The sequence below is a fragment of the Chaetodon trifascialis genome, chromosome 8 (genome assembly GCF_039877785.1).
Source record: "Chaetodon trifascialis isolate fChaTrf1 chromosome 8, fChaTrf1.hap1, whole genome shotgun sequence".
Taxonomy (NCBI): domain Eukaryota; kingdom Metazoa; phylum Chordata; class Actinopteri; order Chaetodontiformes; family Chaetodontidae; genus Chaetodon; species Chaetodon trifascialis.
In genome coordinates this window covers 3,755,414-3,777,227 of record NC_092063.1, presented here as the reverse complement: position 1 = coordinate 3,777,227, position 21,814 = coordinate 3,755,414, and the positions used below count along the sequence as shown (strand labels likewise).

The 21,814-nt window shown below is 42.9% G+C and overlaps 1 protein-coding gene across 1 annotated transcript in view; it reads right to left on the bottom strand.

Moving 5' to 3' along the window:
- The window catches only part of LOC139334872 (teashirt homolog 2), a 98,534-nt gene that overhangs the window by 38,093 nt on the left and 38,627 nt on the right, over positions 1-21,814 (bottom strand). The window contains exon 2 of the mRNA XM_070968107.1: positions 1,629-4,059. Within this exon, the coding sequence (XP_070824208.1) occupies positions 1,629-1,668 (40 nt within the window). The 5' untranslated portion in view covers positions 1,669-4,059. The remainder of the gene's footprint in view (positions 1-1,628; positions 4,060-21,814) is intronic.

The following is a 21,814-nucleotide window of genomic DNA, read 5'->3' as shown; positions in this document are numbered from 1 at the left end:
GTTCTCTGAATAAAAACCGGGGGCATTGTTTTTAAGAAAAGGGGGCTTTTGGAGGCCGAAATGTGGGAAAAATATTTAGTGTGTGACTGTATGCCAACGGGTGCGTGTGTGTGCGTACGTGTGTGTGTGTGTGTGTAAACTGAGAGTGTGCCGGGCAGATAAGGGTCTCAGTATCTTAAGCGGGTATAAAGAGACGCTATTATTGGCAGAGAACAATCGCCATCTGGTCGCTACATCCGCAACCATAATAAAGACTGATAACTTCTCAACACGCCACAACCGAGTAATTGCATCCTCATACGCCGAAATACCATTGATCAATCTGGTTTTAATCCTCCAGCTCCGTCGTTACGAGGCAGTCTTTGGGAATTCGGATGGATGGAGGAAAGTGGCCGAGGCCGCAGAGGATAAGGTCAGGGGTGGCGCTGAGTCGGTGACCTTGTGGATTCTGAATTTCCTTCAGGAGAAGTTGAGCATATTTCAGGAAACGATATAAAATGTTGTAGTTGGAGGGAGGTGAGGGTGACGCAGAGATTCAGTGAGCGAAAAGAGCAGAAAATCTTACAGGATTACATTATGGAAAGACAAAACACACACACACACGCGCACACACACACACACACACACAACCAGTCTACAACTGGCCCACGCTGTACGAGGGCCTGCTTCAACGTGAGATTATTAATTCAACAAACTGTTAATTTGACACACAAACACTCGGCTGCACACGAGCAGATACGCACATAAAACATGGTGGATTTTTAAGTGAAATCTGTGTGTTTTGGAGGTGTGTGTGTGTGCGTGCGCGTCCTCCTCTCGCTGCCAGCAGCATGGATGGAGTACATTTGTGTGTGTGTGTGTGTGTGTGACTGAGTGTGTGTAACCCATTCTCCATTTGTCCATAAGATTATGAAGAGTTCACACAGAGTTCATCTGCTACGGATACAGCGGCTGCACATCCTTCAGCTCCTCTCCACACTTCATGCGGGTCAAATCAAACACTGCCAGGAAGGTTTTTTTTTTTTTTTTAAACTGTGAGTAAAAAAACAAAACTTTCTGATCAATCAATGAATAAATACCTCCTGACATGTCATTGGATTATTGAGGAAAACCTACAGAGCCTCCCTGAAACCCCAGTCAGCTGTTTTCTTTTGTGTTTTGTCTTATTAGTCTTATTAACATCCCCTCAAGTGCAGGAGCAGCTCGCGATGCTCTGACTCCCCTTCCATTGTTTTAACATTTGACTTTTACAGCAGCACGGTGCCCAAACTGGGGTCCGAGGCCCCTGCTGGAGCCCATCAGAGGCTCCAGAATTAGCTGAATTTCAGAATTATTAAATTCACTGTAAGCACAAAAGGCAGCTGTGTCCATATCCTTCACCACAGCACACAGTTATATAACTCCAGCCTACTAAATCCTCAGCAACTACAAAAACCTGCTCAGATGAGGCTCCTCGGGACAGTATCTCTAAATGCGGGGGTCTGATTCGTATCTAATCGGGGGTCCCACATGATAAAAGTTTGAGGGGGGAAACCCTGTTATAGGCAAGCTATCCGCAGAATCCTCACAAAAATAATCCAGCAGTATCACACTGATATGAAACAGGTTCTTTGGGAAAAATCGCTTACCCGCAGCCCGTTTGGGCGCCTGCTGTTTCCTCCGTGGCATTTTTAGGAGTCGCAGTTCAATACTGTGCCCAGGTGAAATCTGAATGCGGTCTACGATAGTCCATGCATAGAGAGACCGAGAGAGAGTGCGAGTCTTTATTTTGGCTCTCGGAGTTCTTCAGTCTCTCTCACTATACAAAAAGAAATCCAGTTCGGAATCGCTTTCAGTGCAGGAAACAGATGTTAAATCGGGCTTGTTCTTTCACCTTCTTCTTCTTCCTCCTCCTACGGGGGGCGAATCGTCTCCGTTCACCATCCGTTTTTGTCCATCAGTGCCACATACGCTGATCGACGCGTGTCAGTCAGTCCCGCGGGCAGTTTTCGGTGGATAATATGTGCGGGGAATGCGCGTAAAAAGCGTTTGGTAATGGTATTACGCACGGTGCGGGCGAGGGGGAGAGGCGATGCCAGCAGACATCGATCCATAGAACAAACTGAACATTAAAAACTCCTCCCTCCTCGCCTGGACTTGATGATGGCAGCGAGACATTTGTTACACTAGATAACCATGAGTTTATTAAAGGAACAGAGGCCAGGGAAAAGAGAGCCGAGCCGAGGCTGCGAGCTGCTGCTTTCTATCACTCCGTGCTCGCCGCCTTTTCATGCAGCTTTTTTCCGTTTTAGATCCTTTCCTGCAGCTTCCGCTTTGCTCGCTCAATGACAAGACAAAGTTTGTGAGATTTCCAGCAGATAGAAATGATCCTCCGCAGTCACGAACGGCACTTACCGCTTCGGTAGAGCTGAATAATGCGCTTGATGTGAGGCAAAAGCTGCTCATGAGAACATGTTTTTAAAAAAAAAAACAGATTATATCAGCTCATCGATCTGCTGGTGAGTGTTTCCAGGAGTGTCTCAGTGCGAGACACACAACAAAGGTACATTCTTAATTTTCCACACTCAGTGCAACTTGGGAGGCCTGATAAAAAAAAAGCCACATGCTTCACAGAATGACTTTAAAAACGCACTTTGACACACTTCAGACTGACCAGGCGTCGTCTCAGTGGTGTAATCTGATTACAAGTGTGTAACTTTTCACAAATGAGGCTACTTTGTTGCAGTTTTATCAGCTGGATGGAAACAATTAGACCACCTGACGTTTCAGGATTATGTATATTCATCAATAAGGTCACGTTCAGTTTATCCTTTTCCCTTTTGTCACATGTAACGTTCTGTCATCAGATTACTTTTAATTATTATTACAGCTTAAAGGCGTCAACACAGCTGAAAAGGATTTGATCTAAAGCTGCAACTAACAGTTTTATTTCATTACTGGTTAAACTGTCAAGTGTACAAATGTCAGAAAATGTTTCCTAAACCTGACACGAGGTCGCCAAAATGCTGCTTTTCCCTCACAAACACTCCAAAAACTAAAAATATTCGCTGTTGAGTAAAACAAAGAAAGGCAGCAAGTACTTCTAATAAAGATCTGATCATCCAAATATCTGCAGATTAATTGGCCTTTTGATAAATCAGCAAATCACTTCTGGTTTAATTTAATTTTCTTCCCTAAAAGGAACTAAGTATTTCATTTGTGTACTATCAGGTATTTGCATGTTTACTTGTGTAGCTACACAGCAGGACTCTGCAAACCTGAGACATGGCAACTGTCAGAGCTGACATCCTGATGTGGTAAAAAGCTTTTATAATGTTTTCAGAAGTTTTTGTATGTTTTTCTGAAACCCTGGATTTTCTCTTGTAATGGAAAATTTTCACTACGTTTTTACGCTACAGCCTCTAACCGGCTATCAGACTGCGAGCTCAACACTAAAGCCTCTCTTCCTCTTTAAAAGCTACTCATGACCTAATCAAATATGAAGTTGAGGTGATGGATGACTTCATTTCAGAGAGACAACACCCCTTAGAGATCCAGGCTCGCCCCGGATTACAAATGGCTTCCTGATAATATTCCATCACCCTATTTTGTGTCTGTCACTCATTTTGCCAATGATACCAGAGACCTCCCGTGAACTCCACCTGAACCTGTGCGATCAATCACGGCTCAGATCAAGCCTGAGCCATACCTGTCTGACAGCTCTTAACACCCCGTGTGTACACAAAGCATGCGTGTGCGGTGACAGGCGTTACACCAGCGCCCACCACCGCCTCACCTTATCTCTCCGGGAATGGCCCCGCTCGGCTGCCGCTCGCGCCTGCCGGATCCTCACGTCATCTGCATCGCCGCGCTGACTTTCCCACACCAAGCTGCCTCTGAGAAACTTTCTGCTCGCCATTCATGCATCAGTGTCGGATCCACGTGCAGATGGTGGAATTTGTCATCCCTTAAGTCTTGATGAGCTTTTCCTCCCTCACATGGTTGCAATTTTCATACCTGGCTGCCTGAGGATTTTCCGGGATACAACTTCAACAGATTTCACTTAAGTGTGATCCTCCTCTGCAACAAAATGTGACAGACATATGTCTTGTTAGCGCTTTTGCGGAGCCACCTGTGGCTCTCTTTGCAGTAAAGAAGCAGACAACAAAACTTAATTAAAGTCTGTGAACTCTGACCTGTGTTCGGTGACAGGCTTGTTAACCTAAAGTGGAACCGAAATCATATATAAGAAAATCTTCCCAGTTACACAAGCAGATGTTTCCTGAAGCCTGAAATCAGATAATGAATTCTTTTATGTAAGGTCTCATCAGGAACTGGAGCGGCGTCTCTGACAACGAGCAGTTTGTACATTCTTTGAATGTTTGTTTGAGCTCTTACACCCATATAAGCTCGATTCCCAGTCAGCTCGGAAACACAAAATGTGCCCACATTCTTTGGAAGTCACCCATGGCACTTCTGGAGCGTCGACAAAATCAGCCTTTTATTTATTGTCAACAAAGCGGCTCCAGAAAGTGTCTTTTGACAGCAGCCAGAGTTCTGACCTCTAATCGTTTTAGCTTTGGGAGAGTTCGATTCATCTTCTCAGTGTATTCTGGACCGATCAGAGGTGGAGGAACGCTGTTTTGGGAGTGGAGATTTGGGTTAACCTTGAATGTTGCCTCTCACATACAGTCAGCGGGATAAAAGTACAGGAACAGCCAGCTGTGGGGAGTTTCTGATTGTGTAATGTCAAGTCTGGAACTGAGTACACAATATGTGAATCATGGCTGCTGATATCAGCCTGCAGGCTCGATCACATTTCTAATGATTTATTGCGTATTTGTCTTGTAAGTCATTCATTGATGTGGCAGAGATATTAGTAAAGGTTTCATTGATGTATGACATCCTCTGTTGATGCTAATTGGAAATATTTTTAGATGCTCAGATTGACTGACTGAGATTCTGGAACGTCTCGTCCAAAAAGAAAGTCAGTTTTTATTGTTTACCTTGACTTCAACAGATCAGAGTGAGGATCCTCTGTGACAGGATTTTTTTTGCACTTAAGTCCAAAAATCTGCGAGTGTACATAAAATCTTCCAATAAATGTCTTAACATTGATCATTACTGACCAGCAATAAGAAAAAGATCGTTTTATTTTGGAAATGCTTTTTTCTGACAATAGAGTGAAGCTATGATGACCTTAAAGTGGCTCTAATCAAAATTTTATATCAGCAATTTATCAAATAACGATGTTTAACATGAGTCGCTCATAATGACGAAAGAATTATCAGCCAGCTCTGCAAATCTCCTCGGCCCTGTGTAGCATTTTAGCTTCTTTCCGCTCACTGTTTTCGTTTTGAGGCCCTCGACTTTGCTGCTTTGGTTCACTCTCACGGCTCTCATTAGCATTGTTTTAGCAGGCAGCTGGTTTGAACTAAAAAACTCAACACTGTAAACTGTACACTAACTGCCCACAGTGTAGCGTTGAGCAGCTAAGACGGCAGGCGTTTCCTTTAGGTGATGGTGGCGACCAAAACGGAGCTAAAACGGGACTGAATACTGAACTTATAGCTCTATGTGGTGATAATATATAAGTGTTGTGATTACAGCTTGTTTTGCTGCCCCCAAGTGGTCAAACAATCAATGTGTTAATGTATGAGAAGAGTCTAAAAGTCGAGTTTTCATTGGTCAGCTAGTCATTAGAAAAAACCTGTCAGACTTCATTCCAGAGCTGCGCCTTGTCGTGGTGTAATTTAAGCTATGCGTGGTTTCCAATGTCAACATGCATCAGAGTTCAGGGGTCACATGGGGGGGGGGGGTCCACGCAAGAGGAGCCATGAAAGTCAATGTCAGTGAAAGAGCCCAACATGAGTTTCCTCTTCCAACATTTCTTTTCTCTTTGAACACGGAAATCAGGAACAAGCCCACACGAGGTTCACCCGTCACTCTGCAGCCGAAAATCAGCCCGAGCCGATCAAAAACAGATTTTCACTTGGTAAGTACAAGACAGAAAAGAGAAGTGCTGAAGACTGTATCATCTGTGAGACGGGGAGGGACGACGTCAACACTGCTGACATAAATTAACAAAATGTTCAGTTTATTTGCTGGTTTTTCTGACTCATTCAGCATCATTACTACTTTTTCTGTTAGCATTACTGTTACAGGCCGCTTGCTTTGTGCATGTGCTTGGAATTTTTATATTTTACAGGCTTGTTATCATGGTTTTGTATTTCAACATTAACAAATATATTAAATGCTTAAATTAGTAACATATGCAGTCGACTAATGTCTTGAACTAACAACTAGTAGTTGACTAGGAAATCTACTCAGGGGCAGTCGTACAATTTTAACACATTTTTAAGCAGACTGGGGATTAAGACTGAAGTTCAATGGATGAGACTGATTAAAGTATTATTTGTTATTGGCAGTTGAGCAGATTTATCAACTCAATGATTAGTTTGTCCTTTTTCTGTTATGTTTCTCTCTGCCAAAACGTGCAGTCAGAAACCAGAGATCTGTCACATTTCTGTATCGCGTGCAGATTTGTTTCCTTATGAATTTAACGGCTTTCAGACAAAATGAACTCGGACTCTTCCTCTGGTTTGAGCCTGTGCGATGAGAATGAGGACAATGCTGCAATTAAGCTGTTTTATTTCCTCTTCCTCATCCCTGACATTTATGTCTGTCTTCTCCCTCTTTCTAACATTTCAAACATCTAATTGGTTGGATCGGAGCTCGCATAGTTCAACTATTAAAAACTGTATTTCAGAAAACCCTTTTTTTCAATGCATCTTTGCAGGAATTCTTCGGGTCTGAAATGACTGCATTGCCCGGTTGTTCATTCTAGCCCTGCGGTTTGATAAACACTAACTCTCAAACAGGATTTATGGGCCCTGTTTCTCAGGTCAGAACTGTAATTCTGGAAACAATGTCCAAATAACGACTCTACGTATAGCTTTGCCATATAAACATTATCCAGGGCAAAATGGTAAATCTTCATATTCATTTACAATTTTCCTGACAAGGCAGTAGACTCCAACAATCATCTGATAAATAGTGATGTCCAGGAACAGAATGAGCTCAAACTGAACACAAAACGAGCCCAGTCTGACTACAGCCTTCACAGACCTGCTCACATTATGAGATTTACAAGCTCTCTGTTAATGTGGAACATTAAAAAAAACACAAAATCTTTTTGAGGATCCGACCGGTCAATTATCCATTTGAGCAAAATCTGGACTCAACCTGAGACTGTTTCCAATATCATCACACTGGCCTCATTCATATTATGCGGTTGAACTATTTCGTGGCAGTCTTTGGACAATGGGAGTCTAATTTTAATGCTCTCGTGATGATAAAAGGAGGATGGTCTCGGAAACCTGTCTTTAATCCAAAGATGAAATTTCATGTACAATGGACAGCCTGTGATTGAAGTCTGGTTTCATAATTTTCAAAGCGGAACAACAACATATGCATACAGTCAAAAGCAGCTGCTTGATTTTAAGATGTAATTCATGTAATGCTTGTGAAAACTTACCAAAGCTAAAAACAAAGGGCTGTTACTAATTCAGAGGATGTCTAAAAAAAATTAAAGTTTCCAGTTGCATGATTGACAAGCGGATAAAAATAAAATTTCCCAGAGTAGGACTGTACTGAAACAACGTAATGATGCAAGCCTAATATGAACGCTTCAAGGACGGGGAAAACAAATCACATGAAACAGGATGGTGGTAATCTGTGATCATACAGACGTCATTGAAAACATCTTGAAATCACATTTCTGATGACAGCATCCAAAAGTTTCCAGAAACGGACTAAACAGCACTAAGTGTTTAAAGCCGTGTTTGCCGTGTAACAACTCATTCAACAAGGCAAAGCTGCAGAGGGTATTCGCGGTTATACACACAATCGCATGTGGTCCCATCCTGTGTGAGAGGAACACAGTTTAGTTGAAAGTAGGTGAGCTCGAACAAGCTGATGTGAGTGTTGTTGTTGTTGTTGAAAGCTCAGTTAAAGGAGCTTTGTGGGACTCGGCGTGTTTGTCCTCAGGGCTGAATGTAACAGATGACAGAGATCATTGGAGCTTTTTTTCACATCAGTCAGAACTTACTCCTTTTCGCAATTTCTTAGTGTACTATAGAGACACAGAAACCATTGTGATGTTGTTGCACCGTTTGTAACTAATGCTGGTATTTGACAAGTGGGTACTTGTCGTTCTCCTCCTGACAGGTGTTAATACCTCACACTTCTTCGAATATTCCATTTTGGTGACTGCTTTTGAGTCGGTGCATGCTGAAAATAAAGGCTACAGTTGGTGTGTATAGTGTGTGTATTCACTGTGCGTAAAGGCCTCTGACGTGTGATGGCAGCGCTTTGCAGGTTGACTGTGCGAGCTGAATCTAACAAAATTACGGCCACATCATGTAAAAACAAACGCCGGCAGAGACGTAGCAGAGGCATTATGTTCAACGTCACGTTGACCTGTATGTTCGGCATCACGTCACGTCGTATTCATTTTGGTTGGTTTGCAGATGTGGGTCGTAGCAGCAGTCACACAGTGAGAGTTTTGGGCTTCATTCTGTGGTATCCAAAGCTCTAAATCGCCTGCCAGAGGATCTGTCTCTCTCAGGACCAAACATTTCACCATATTTCTACCAACGCTAAATTCCACCGGGCGCGCTCCATCCACGACGCGTCCGATGGAGCTGCCTTTTTAGGACGCTTCGATCCACGGCGAATACGTGCCAAGTCTATGTCTGACGGACAACAAGTCAAATGCACAGAGTAGATCAAGGCAGACAGGAAGTCAGACACAGGAGCGGTGTAGAGAATCCGGTAAATTTTCAAAATAAAACACCCTGTGTAGACTCTCAATCGTACATCAACAATAAACACAAATAAAACCATTTAAGTATGAAGTATAAATACCCATGGTGGAGCACAAATATCAGGGAAAAATGACAACAAAGTCAACAAATCAGACAGGCAAATAGAGAAAAATCTAACTTTTAACATTACGGCCAGTCGATGTTTCTTTTCAATAGTTACATCTCATTTCAAATGATTTCTTATTATTTGATCTTGTCTGTGAAAAAATAACCACATTCATACATTTAAATGGTGTAATTGTCTGTTTTTGCCTTTGGTGTGCAGGGATAAGTTGTCATATTATTTCAGGTGGGATGGCACTCTGACCCAGAATCCATCTGTGCAGGAAAAAAGGGTCTGAGGCCGAAGCTGTCAATCATTCTGCAGACTAAGTACAGCATATGGGCTATGAAGGGTGCGGCGCGTTCTTCTGTGTTTTTTAACCCAATAACAGCCATGAAAACAATCTTCCTAACATTGCTGCTTGACCTATTTCCTCTCATGTAATATATCGTTAAAGCAGCCTTGTGAAATGGCTTAATTATTCATGCTTGATTTCAAAATGAAGAGCTTTGAGAACATGGCTCCACAGGAGGATTGACACACGCAACGGTGCTCTTACAAGCACACACACTGAGGCACACTGGGGCCCGGCTTACTCGAGAAAAAAAAAAAAAAAACCTCACACACCCTTGACTGACTTCATCCACTGTGTTGTGCACAGAGCATTAAAGCAAGAGTGAAGATAAATGCCCTGTCAGCGCCTTTAATGATTTATTTCAAACATTTCACTCGATCCAATAAGGTTACAATCTATGGCAGGTAATTGTTTATACAGAAATAGATGGCATTTTGTTTGTTTTATTGAGCATTGAGCAGAGTGAACACACTAACCTCAGAAATGGATGCGCTGTCAGAAATATCAATTTGCTGTTTTCGAACACACTCTGCACACTCGTCACACGTATGAACATATAGCGACGTCTCCGCTGTTTTGACTGTTTCACGTTGGGTTAAAGACCGCCTCAGAAGTTTGTTTAATCTCCTTTTGAAGGATGCGAGGCCCGTCGGTCCATATGGGCGAGCGTGCACGTGGGTGTCCGATCCGCCACGCACTGTTTTTGCCTCCCTGCGTGCGTGTGCTGCAGTTAAGTAAGGCATCAGAGCAGCCTGTCACTTGTCCCTTGGTATTGCTTTAGCCTGCGTCGACAGTGTGTCCACCCTGGGTTTGTCAGTGTCTATTCAGACCTGACCTGTCTTGTTCAGCACATGGCAGAGGATGCTGATGGACATTTCCAGTTCTCCTTCTCAGTGTCCATCACTCGGTGCAGGATGCATCCCTGACGCATCTTAGTTTGAGCTCCTGAAATTTGTTGACAGTTGCAGAGGGTGGTCTGCAGTTCTGCCACCCTCAATTATGGGAGATGTGATCTGATTCTGACTTGAGGGATGTAGGTTGCCTGCTGTGCATAAATGCTCAATTGTGGTCGATCGATATCTTGCTAATAGGTTTTGAAAATTGAAAACAATGCAAATAGAAAAGATGCGTAAACCCCGCTGAGGGACTCTGAAATACAGACCCAAAGGGCTAAGTGAAGGTGGGGTAAGGGACGTCATTTATTTATTTATTTCCAGTCCTGGTGGATTAGATTCATTCATCCTCTTTCATGTTTGCTGCTTTGCTGCCAGTCAATCTCGTGTTTGTTCTCTTAATTTCCTGCGAGCCGCTGATGAAAAAGAAGGAGTATTTAATTAGCACTCCTTCTCTTCTGCTGAAACAGTTAGTGTATTTTTATAGGACCAGGAAAGGAGCATGAGTCTGTTTCTAATGGAGATGGAGGCAATCAGATAACCAACATTGCCACCCGTGCTCTCTTTTACTCTTCTTGAAGAGGACAACTTCAGCTTTTAATAAACATGTAATAAGAAGGAAAACAGCTGGTAGCTGCATCACAGATGGTGCCGTTCTTGGCATCTCCAAGGAAGGGACCACACATACAGATGGCTCATTATTCCAGCATTTGGTTATGCATATTGCACAAAATTTTATTCCAATGCTTAACAACCAGTATAAGCAATACAGGTGTTACTATTTTTCACGAGGCTCCCCCTGCAAAGCAAGCAGCCGGGATCTTGTTTTGGTCATATCTTTTGATGCGGATCACTCGCGCCAGCCTCAGAATCTACTTCTGCCCATCAATATTTCAGTGCTGTCTCTGTTTGTGAGGAGCGCCACGTTAATCTACACTCAGGTGTGATTCATGGCTAAGCAGCTGTCAGTCTCTGCCCCGACTGCAGCTCTGTTTTTCAAAAGTGCACCTTTGTGTCATTAAGGTAACAGCCCGAAAATACCTCAGCGGGTCGTTGATTAAGACGGAGGGGGAGGTATTGATCACCGAGCGACGGCAAAAACAAGTCAGCACAGCCAGCCGAGAGCAAGGCCAAACACATCAGCGCGCAACCTTGACCTCCGCCGAATCCCTCAGACCCACTCTTTCATCTCAACTTCCAAACTCCTACCGTAGGCTGGTTATCTGCATATCTCCGAGCTGGGCTGTCCTCTGTGTATTATTTAGATTCGTTCAAATAGAAAGTGTCACTGGTGGAAGAAATAATTTGAATGAAAACAAGGCAAAGGATTCGCTCCCATGAGAGAAATGTGTTCTTCGTTGAGTCTTTTTTTAGGTTGACTGTTTTAAATTACAGATGCTCTCTAATTGGCTACGGTCAAATAAAGCCCGCCTAATGAGGCATTGCATTCATTTGCTTATTTCCTTTCAAGCCGCTTCCCTTTGTATCTCAGAGCAAAAGTCTGCTCTTGTGCTTAATGTCGTTCTGGAGTATTCTTAGTCAAAAGACTATTATGCCGCCGATGAACATGTAAATATGTATTTGTTTCCGCAACAGAAACGCTGAAACTGTGAATTTACTCATTAGCTCTGCAAACAGCAGCCACAGTAAACCCCGAACCTCAACTTGTGTCCCACCTTTCCGCGTTATTTTGATGACCACTGGCAAGGTTTAAAGTGGAGAGAGAAGCCCGCATCCCGCTCGCTGCTTCTCCATTATATGATGAACTTCTCCTTTAATGTGATGATTAAGTGCGCTAATTACAAGTGAGAGCGAGACGTAGACACTTTTATCCGTCCGCCTGTGTGTGTGTGTGTCCTGAAACATCCGAGGGATTTTCTTTCAGACCTCCTCACACTTGACACTCCATGTATGCTGGAGCTGTCCTGTCCAATTTATAACAGGAGTCAATGTGACCTTTATCCTGGCAATGACTATAATGTACTTTAGCACATGTCATTCTCGGGTCAGGATCATCCCCTGTGTCATATGTTTTGTCTTGCATGTTTTACAGTCACCGGGGACGCACTGCTGCTCCTCTGTGCTGCAGCCAATTCAACTTTAAAGCGAACTTAGACAGGTGATAGCTTCAAAATGCATGTAACCTATTATTACCATAGAGGCAGCTTCCAGAAGCCTATTTAATACAGCGTGCCGTTATGGAGCAATTATTCCTGCATTATTATATTTTCAGAGTTATTTATAGCTCGCATAATGTAATTAGACATAATAATTACGCAGAAATAACTATTTTGAACCCCAGTTTAATAATAATAGCTTTGCTTTCTACTCTATTCAAGTCTGCAACAAATGCAGGAAACAAAGGAGGCCAAAGGATTTAAAGTGCTTAAAAGCATAGGTAGGCTGCACAAAATAACTGTCACATGTTTTTGGCTCTAATTTCCCCCCTCATACTCATCTTATTGCTCATCAGCTAAGTTGTCAGGTCTGCTACATCCCTTTGATGGCATCACTGACAATTAGCAAGACGATGCCACACAAAACCATCTGGACAGGCACATCTCTCGTTGCTGAGGGAGACGGTTTCTGGTGTGACAAAAATAAATCTCAAGGTCAGTCACTGTCACTTTTTAAAAGTATCAGATTGCTTCAGAGGTAGATTTATGGGATTGGATTTATTTTGAGAAGGTTTACCGGCTAATGATGAGACGTCTTAGAGGCTGTTAAGTGGAGATGAGGAATTAAATCAGCAAAGTGTACAACCCTGTCGCTGCGTACTGTGTTCTGTTGTTTTACATGTTACCATGTTTTATTGTCAGGGCCCAGAAAAGCTGCAGAATTTCTTTAAGCGATGATATGTGTAAATATACGTTAAATGTTTTTACAGATAGACGGATGGGTAGGTAGCTGTTGGCGGCTTTACTACCATTCAAAATATGATAGACCTGGCGTGTCATCGTTCTAGTACACAATCAATTATCAGCAGGGGTGGGAAATTGATTTTCCCCTTCCCCATACGCAGCAAATGTTCCACATAAATATATGAAGCTTTGACAAACCTCTTTGTATTAAGCTGCCGGTGAAAGTCAGGACAAATATAACTCTGTTAAGGCGAGGCGAGGAATCTCTGTGGACTTTTTTTGGTGACATGACACGTACAGCGTTGACCAGTAACAAGCAGTGGCGTCAACGCTTGCCTTTAAGGAAACAGAGAGCTTATTAGCTCTTAAGGCTAATGTTAGCGTATTAGCTGTGTTGCTCCATCTACTTTTATTTAAATCGCTGGAGTATAAACTGCACCACAGAAGAGGCAGTTCGCAGTCAGCCACGAGAGAGGAGTCGATGGTATAAATACACCTTTTCAATAAAACGTGTGAATTATTATCTTGTTAGCAGCCAAGCTAACGCACTTGCTAACTGACAGCTAGTTAAACAAGCTAGGTGGCTTGAGAAGCATTTCGCCCCTTCAGCAGCTCTTTAATGAATGAAATGATGAATGTTTCCATAAAAGAAGACAGGCGGATCTTCATCTTCACGCCGAGTGGTCCCACACATCCTGTGGTGTACAGACCTGGGAAGTATACAAAGTACTTAATGTCACCATCTTTTGAAATGTGTGAAAACAAAGCACATTTACTTCATGATGTCTAAGCTAGTTTTCATTGTACCTAATTCTTTCTTTGCTTCGTTTTTATAGATGCATTTTTGATTCTTTTTACATGATTATTGTCTGCTGATTTGGTTAAATCCCCTTTTTATTTTGCGTGATTCCTCTGTCATTTGCTTTCATTGTATTTTGTTAATCTTCCAAGTATTTTCCAGCGTATAGGCCTGTAGTCACATCTGTTTTATTTCTATTCTCTGATTTTATTTTATCTAGCTGACAAATCCTGACAGCAAAATGTCTGGTAGGAGTTAACAGTTACATAGAAACAGATAATAGAAAGAAACTCAGAGACTTGTTGTAGCATTAGCATGTTTCCGGCCTGCTAGCCTGTTAGCCGCTAACTCAGCAGCTACTTCAGCTCAGCAACGAGCGGTGAGAGTAGTCCTGACGTCACCACACTTCTAGCACGTCCTATTTCATCTAAACTTCATCATCTTAAAGCACCACGTGACGTGTTTTATTATTATTGTGGTTTTCTTATTCTTCCCACCACAAGAATTCAAGGGATCTACGGAGGCTGGAAGCTTTAACATTACCTACATTCCTTCCATATTCTATTTTTAATTGCTTTATTTTTGCTGACAGGTTTTGATCAAGGTTGCAGGGGCAAACGGATCGTTAAACAGAAACTGGAACATATTGTCATTGTTTTGAAGAGCGCGTTCGATGCCAGCCCTGCTCTCGCCACAGCAACTCATCCGCAGCTCTTCCATCGCGGGGTCCCATGATGCTTCTCTGCTTGTGTGTCCATACATCATGTTTGTGCGCGCTGCACTAAAGCAGATCCCCTGCAGAATAGGCTCCGGAGTGTCATCCACACAGAGTTATCCCTCACCACCGGCTGACCGTGGCATTATTCCGATGGGGACTGTTTGACTAATAAGCATTTTCGCTTCACAAGTGCTGGCTCTAGTCAATGCTGCTGCTCTGGATATACATACTGTACAGAGGACACCTTGAATTGGAAAAAGAAAGGTGGCCAACGCTATTAAAAGCACCCACTGGTCCGGAAAACACACTGTGATTTCATTACAAAAATCATATAATGGTTGTAAACACAATAACAAAGTTGCACTTTCGCTTGGAGAATTTGCAGCGTATGTAGAACAGGGACGCCCCCCCGCGCCCCCTCTCCGGGTGATTTTTCTTTTTTTTTTGACAAGTTACGCTTGAATGCGCAGGATGTATCCCTTTGTTTGAGTTTCAATCTTACAAAACAGTTATAGGGGTAAACAAACACTTTACAGAAGCAGTCTAATAAAGTTTTAAATAAACACAGAGCAGGACTCCATTTTCAAAGCGCCGTGCCGAAAAGAAAAGGCTTAACGCCGTCCACACATCCGCGGGTCAGCTGAGAGCAAGTGATCCAGCTCCACTCTGCTGCCAGTCCTGTCTTTAAGTGGGTTTTACAGTATAAAAGTTCAGGCATTTACATTTAGAAAACGCGGCTGTGTTGCAGACGTTACATAAAGAGAAACAGAAATAGTACATTTGCTCTGGGATATCCTCCAGTGAAGTACATGTATTTTAAAAGTGCCTCTGCATTTCTGAGGTTATGTGCTGTTAAAGCAGCCGTACAGCGCAATACAAATGACACTCGTACTGTACAGAGTCTCTGATGGATCAATAAAAACCTCACAAATATCTGTAACAAACTTCATGTGTAGTCTGCTTCAGGTTGACCTTTTCTGCTTTGAGCTGAAAAGGAGAGAGAAAGCAGCAGAAACACCTCATTGACCCTCTCTGCGCTGGTAGACGCGGCATACTTCCACAACCACCCGCTAAAACTATTTTAGCTCGATGATGCTACCTGAGTGCTTCCCTCCCACACGCAGTTAAAAAATGCACATGGCAAAATGACCTCTTTCTTCCCGCTCAGTTTGTGGAGCGCAGCATTGGCATGGTTACTTGCAAAATCGTTTTTCGGTCTTTATTAATATTTATGTCAGCGCCGCTGATCGTGTTTGTTGCAGCCACCAAAATAAATTCACCCTGCCCCGATGAGCCAATCGTGGTGCTGCGTCCGGGTCCGAGCCTGCTGTTGCTCGGGAAGGTGCCGCCATCACCTCGGCGGACCACCCTGGCGACCTCCCTCTCTGCTGCTAGACTTCCCTGCAGAAAGCCTCGCAGCGCAGGGATTCGGTCCGCGGAGGCTTCCACCATCAGATGGTGTGTAACGTCTGGCAGTCTCTCACGGTAGGGCTTTGGTAGAAGTTCAGCACACATGAGACACCATCATTTGAAAAACATCTGTCACTCTGACAAATAATAAGTGCAGAGGGCCTCCAGGGAAAAGGGAATTGCAAGCTCCATATTTTATTCCTTTCTGTATAACACTGCGACTGACTGCTGTTTTTGTGTGTGGTGAACTGTACTTTATGTCTAATGCAATGCATGCTCACACTGACAATTGACATTTTAAGGGCATTACCCTTGACAAGGCGACCTGGACAAATGAAAGGAAAAGGCAGAATGATTTATCAGGGGGGCTGACGAAATATTTTGATTTACATTTTTTCTGTGCCGCTTGAAATGAATCTGGGAGACGTGCACCACACCCCTGCTCCTGGCTGTGTGAGCTGTCTGCAGAGCAGCCTGATGACCTGAGATCAGGTAGGGCTATATCTCCCCAGGGCGCTCGCACAGCCAAGACAACGCCGCACTGCTCTCCTTTTCTAATTCTGCCAGTTCCTCCTGGCTTAATTGAGAATTTGAACAAACAAATTAATCATTGCAGCCCATAAAAATGACAGGATTCATGCAGTAGCATTCTTCATTCTCTCTAATTTGTTGTGTGTTGTCGTCCCCCCCGCCCCTCTTCCCGTGCCTTTTCTCAAACCCCCACAGCATTTTTTGTGCTGAATCTGCTGGTTTACCCCCTTATGAAAATTACAAATACTTGTCAAGGTTAACGAGTTAATATTCTCATTCAATATTTATTTTATGGGCGAAAGAAAGCGTCTCCCTTCAGCGCGTCCTCTTCCAGAGCGAGGATGGGTTTGTTAATCAAAATGACAAGGACAGTGTCCTTTTGATAATCCCCTGAATCATCGAGAATAAAAAATGAACTTTATTAATCAGCGGCCCCTGATTAATTGTTATGAAGTGTTGCTCATCCATTTCCCCTGCATTTCCGTAATTTTCACAGAAGCCTAACAATCTCCCCAATGATTTGAAGCCTTTTGAGCTGGCGTTGCATTCAGCAGCATAGCAATAAATAGCTGGGCAGCACACTCTTCTTCCTGGATGAGCTTCTGCACAGCAGACTTTTACAAAAACACAAAGCTTATTTTCCCTCTCTGCTTACAGCATGACTTTTTTTTTGCACAACTTCTTTTTTCTGCCTCTGAGTTTGCATTTTTAAAATGGCATTGTCCAAAAACATCAATACTGACACTAACATCAGTTTAGTAGCAGCCATCAGTCTGCCTTTATGTTTGTATCCTGCATCAATACTGCAGTTTCTGCCCACTTAATCCTGGACTCTGAGGCACAAACGTATTCCTCTCCAGGTGGAAACAACAGCACAGCTCAGCAGTGAAAAGCAGGACTTCATATACAATCAAACATGAACGATGTGCAAATGAAACCATGTTAAGCATTATCTACGCATTAACAGCTCAGACAGAGAAGACCTCCACACAGCCTCAAATCTTACTTTTTCTTAAAGAAGAATGACAATTAATACTGCATACATCTACGGTGTTTATGATTAATGCATGGCGCTGAATGTCGTTTTCACAGTGGATGGTGCAAGGTTGGGAATCTGATGTAATTTACATGAGTGTGCGAGACGTGTGGTACTCATTTGCTCTGAAGTGATGTCCATGAAACAGAATATACAAACGATAGGAAAGTTTCATATCAGAAGGGTGCTTCTCTTTTTCTTTCTGTCTCCTCAAGGCGTATTATTACAGAGGGGGGCCTGATGAAGAGAGAATATTTCATGCTAAGCCCATTAATCAGCAGCCATCTATTTTACTTTATTTACCTAGAAGTTATTATTTTCATATTCAGCCCCATATGTAAAAGTCCAGTGTAAGGGAATTATACATTTAACGAGTGCACGCTGTGAATTTCACTCTCTTCAACAGATTTAAGGGGGTTGGGTGGCTCACATGCAATTAATTGTGGAGGTGTTTTATCCATCAGGATGAATAATTTAAAGGGAATGTTAATAGGTATCCCAGACTTGGCCAAAGGAACGGAGACAAAGTGTTGTTGAAAGACGTTTCATTACTTTCCCTCTGATGCTGCTCTTCATTCGTTCTCCTGTGTCTTTTTTGGGTCAGCCTCGTCACAATTAAAAGTGATGAAAAAGTAATAATGATAGCAATATTTACAACAATAAAGATGCAAAGAACAGGCAAAATGTTGATTTAAGATTAGCGCTGCGCAGCCATTACATTTGATTCATCTGGAAACTGGATAATGGCTCGGCGTCAGAATCATAATCATTGCCGCACAAAGCCAGAAGTTAAACTTTCCTCATAAATAAAAGCAAGTCTGGTTCACAGCACATGGGAACTAAAGTAAATCTGAGCGAGAACTTCCCCCTGCAGAGTTACCTTTGAAAAATCTGCTTTATGTAACATAAATTGTCACAGGGAGGGGCTTTAAAGCCACAATCTGCCGCTTTTTTGGTCCACATACTGTAAATGTTAAATATGTTCACATAAATAACCGACGAGTTTGACTTGTAGATTAAAAATCAGCTCAAATATTACAACTGTTTTGCTATTTTCCCAACAAAACCTTAATAACTAAACGCTTTGAAGGACATTAATTGTTACTGTATTGTACAAAAAGGCCTATACGTGACAAAAAGTACATTGTGTGCGTTCTCCAGCTGAAAAGTTTTGCGAATGCTAACAAATTTATCACATTCGCGGAGAAAGATTATCTCGGCCTGAATTACCATACAGTCTTTTAACACATAAAACCGCAGCTCCCCTTGAAGGAAGCATTAAATTGATTATGTCTGAGACTTGATCTCGGCCCAGCTTTGACTGATTCCTCCTGTGTGTGCGAGTGTGTCTCTTCTGCTGGAGAAACAATGTGAGCTGCACTGACTCCCCCGTGCGCAGAGGGATGACATCAGAAAGAAGTCGTCTCTGTCAGATGCAATAAAGGGACGTCCACATGTGCACGGTCCCCCATCCTTCACACTTTGTGTACACCCAACGCTCAACATAAATTAGCTATGGTGACTACTCTCTCTTCAAGGGCCGTCCAAGACAAGGACGTTTGGAGAGAGAAAGAGGCGCACCGAGGGCGTGTTGCGAGCCAGGTTTCCCAAAATCCGGACAGTAAATTCAGAGGAGATGATGCAAAATTTATTTTCTGACACCATCCTTCTCCCCTCGGTCGCACGCGTCCGTTAATTTTTCACAAAAGGATTCGCAAAATACACGAATCCTTTTGTACAGTTTCCTCAGATGGAGATCTATGGCATTGTGAACAAAAGACACTCCTTCAATGACAAGTGCCAAGTGCATCAGCCAGTCCCTCTTTTCAAGTAATTCCAACCCTGGCTATTCAGGGTTTGCCCTGTGGCGAGACCGAGCACTTCGTTCTCCAGAAATAGCCATAGCTCATCTTTCACAAGGACTCAGGTCGCCTTATCACGGGGAGAAGGGTTCATTTGAATTTCTGTCTCTTCAATATGCCTGGCAATCATGATGCCCGCTTAATATTGAAGTTTGGGGAGCGCTTGGTGTTGCTCTCCCCCCTCCAGGCTCTGCAGCAGGCACAAAGAACTTGTAACTTGCCATCAAATATCTTATCACATGACTTTATCTGCCAGCGATGGCTGACAGTCGCACCTCAGCAGCTCTCCGCCGGGGAGGAATCACGATGCTCCACGTTTGCTCTTTCCCGCCCTGATTGCACTCAACGTGTGTTTGTCTCTGCGAACATATTTTTCAATGGATATGCTGAAGTGCTGAATGCTAAAAGCTGAATAATTGTACACCACTGGCTGAAGACAAAGACTTGGCTTGATTTGCTGGCTTTGTATTTATCTGTTGTCCACCGCACCTCATGAAATCTGAATTTCCTTTTGTTCTCCGTTCACAGCAGAAAAGCAAAAATTGGCTTACCACATCTAATTAACACCCGAACACACCTTGACAACTTTTGCCTGACACTCACTCAGCTAAAATCTTTTTAGAATAACAAAAAAAATCCACACTTCAACTGAAAAGAGAGGCGTTTTTCTTGATAAATTTAAGATAAAAGACGTGGCAGTCATTTTCTCCCATGACATATTTGTTCTTTAACAACAAATCAATGGCTGTGAAAGCTTGGCACCTGAATACAGAACAATGGGGAGATGAAGCGAAGATTGTCTTCATTAGGCACATTAATATTCATAGAAAGTAGAAAATCTGACACCACAGAGGACTTGGTAACCTTTTCTCATATTAGATTTTTTTTTTCAACTTCTTAACACAATTAAAGTCCAGCAATGACTTAATTAATGCGGCTTTCTGTCAGGCGCTTTAAAGAACTGTCAATTTGGCCTGGGTCTGCCTGTCAGCAGGGAAGAAAGACAGTCATCCCACTCTTACAGGAGACAGTCGGAATCACAGTGCCGGATAAAGTCACATTCTCAGACACCCTGCCAAATTGATTCTTTTAAGGGTTTTCTTGCAGATTACCATTTCTTCCCTCCTGTCTCTTACTCTGCACGAGTGTCAAATCTTAGAGAAAATCTAAATTCAGTTTTAGGTTCTGGCTATTACCATCCTCTCCTATTGTGCTCGTTGTTGCTGATACCCTGTTAAATTATGATTTGAATGAAACATCTCTTGTGCGAGACGGCGTCCTCGGAGCTCTGAATCAATTACCGAGGTACTGGGAGCAACGCGGTGTGGTTAGAGCGCGCGGCCCTTGCGGTTGCGAAAGTTACTGAATCAACAGCGTTAACTCAATTACTCCTTTGCGTGACGTTGCTGCACGTTTTTAGGCTCGTTACGCATTTTCTCAACATGCTTTCATGATAACTGATATCGGCTGTGATGCACCATGAAGATCGTGCGGTGACGTTCTTGGTAAATCAGCCCTGCACTGAGGCTGTAAGGAGGTTGGTACCTCAAAATTGAGGTAATGGGCCTTCATTTAGAGGCTGACGCAGCTGCAGGATGTGTTACCGCTTTGACGGTGATCACTCACACTTTATAACACCAGAGCTGAGATTTTCAAGAAGTCCTGAGAGCAGTACAGAAATTGCGAAATCGCGTCATTGCTGCTGTTTTGTGAAGCTAAATTTTCAAAACTCCTCCTCCTCCTCCCCGTTCGCTGTAATTTTGAATGGTTTGAATATCGAAGGGGAAATGCAGTCAAAATCTGATTTCTACATTCTTTTTCTCATCTACCCACTAGGTGTGACTGGGGTGGATTCATACACTGCCATTCTCTGTATTAATGAACCAGTACCTGTGATCATTCTGCAGGAGGTGTAACTGGCTTGGCAGGTGTGCTGCCACTGGGAAACAGATTAAAATAGTCAGGGTTCCTTTCAAGGCTTGTAGAGAAAACAATGGAGGCTTCACAAGGTAATCATGCCATTATATGAGACGGAGGGACTAATTGGAATTATACTAGAACAGGCAGGGAGCTCATTAAAACCTTGAGCACTACCTCATGATAAACAGTCACTTTAAGGGCTGGCACTAATATGATGAGGCAAAGTCTTTATTTCTCACTTTCCAATGAACACATCTGATGTTTAAGCTCCTTATACTCTCTCAGCAGGTATCATGTGGAATGTAAGACTCCTTAATTGCCACTGGAAATTAGTCAGATGGTTATATAGAGAGCTTTTGTCGTCATGCAGAAACACTGACTGAGATGATATCGCGTCTGCATCGTTTCGAATTCTTCTAATAGACTCATACTGTGCTTTTCAGACTTGGTATTAACGTTTCATATTTTGTCACCTGCTTTTCAACATGAATTTCATTATTACAAATGGAGCCGTGTGTT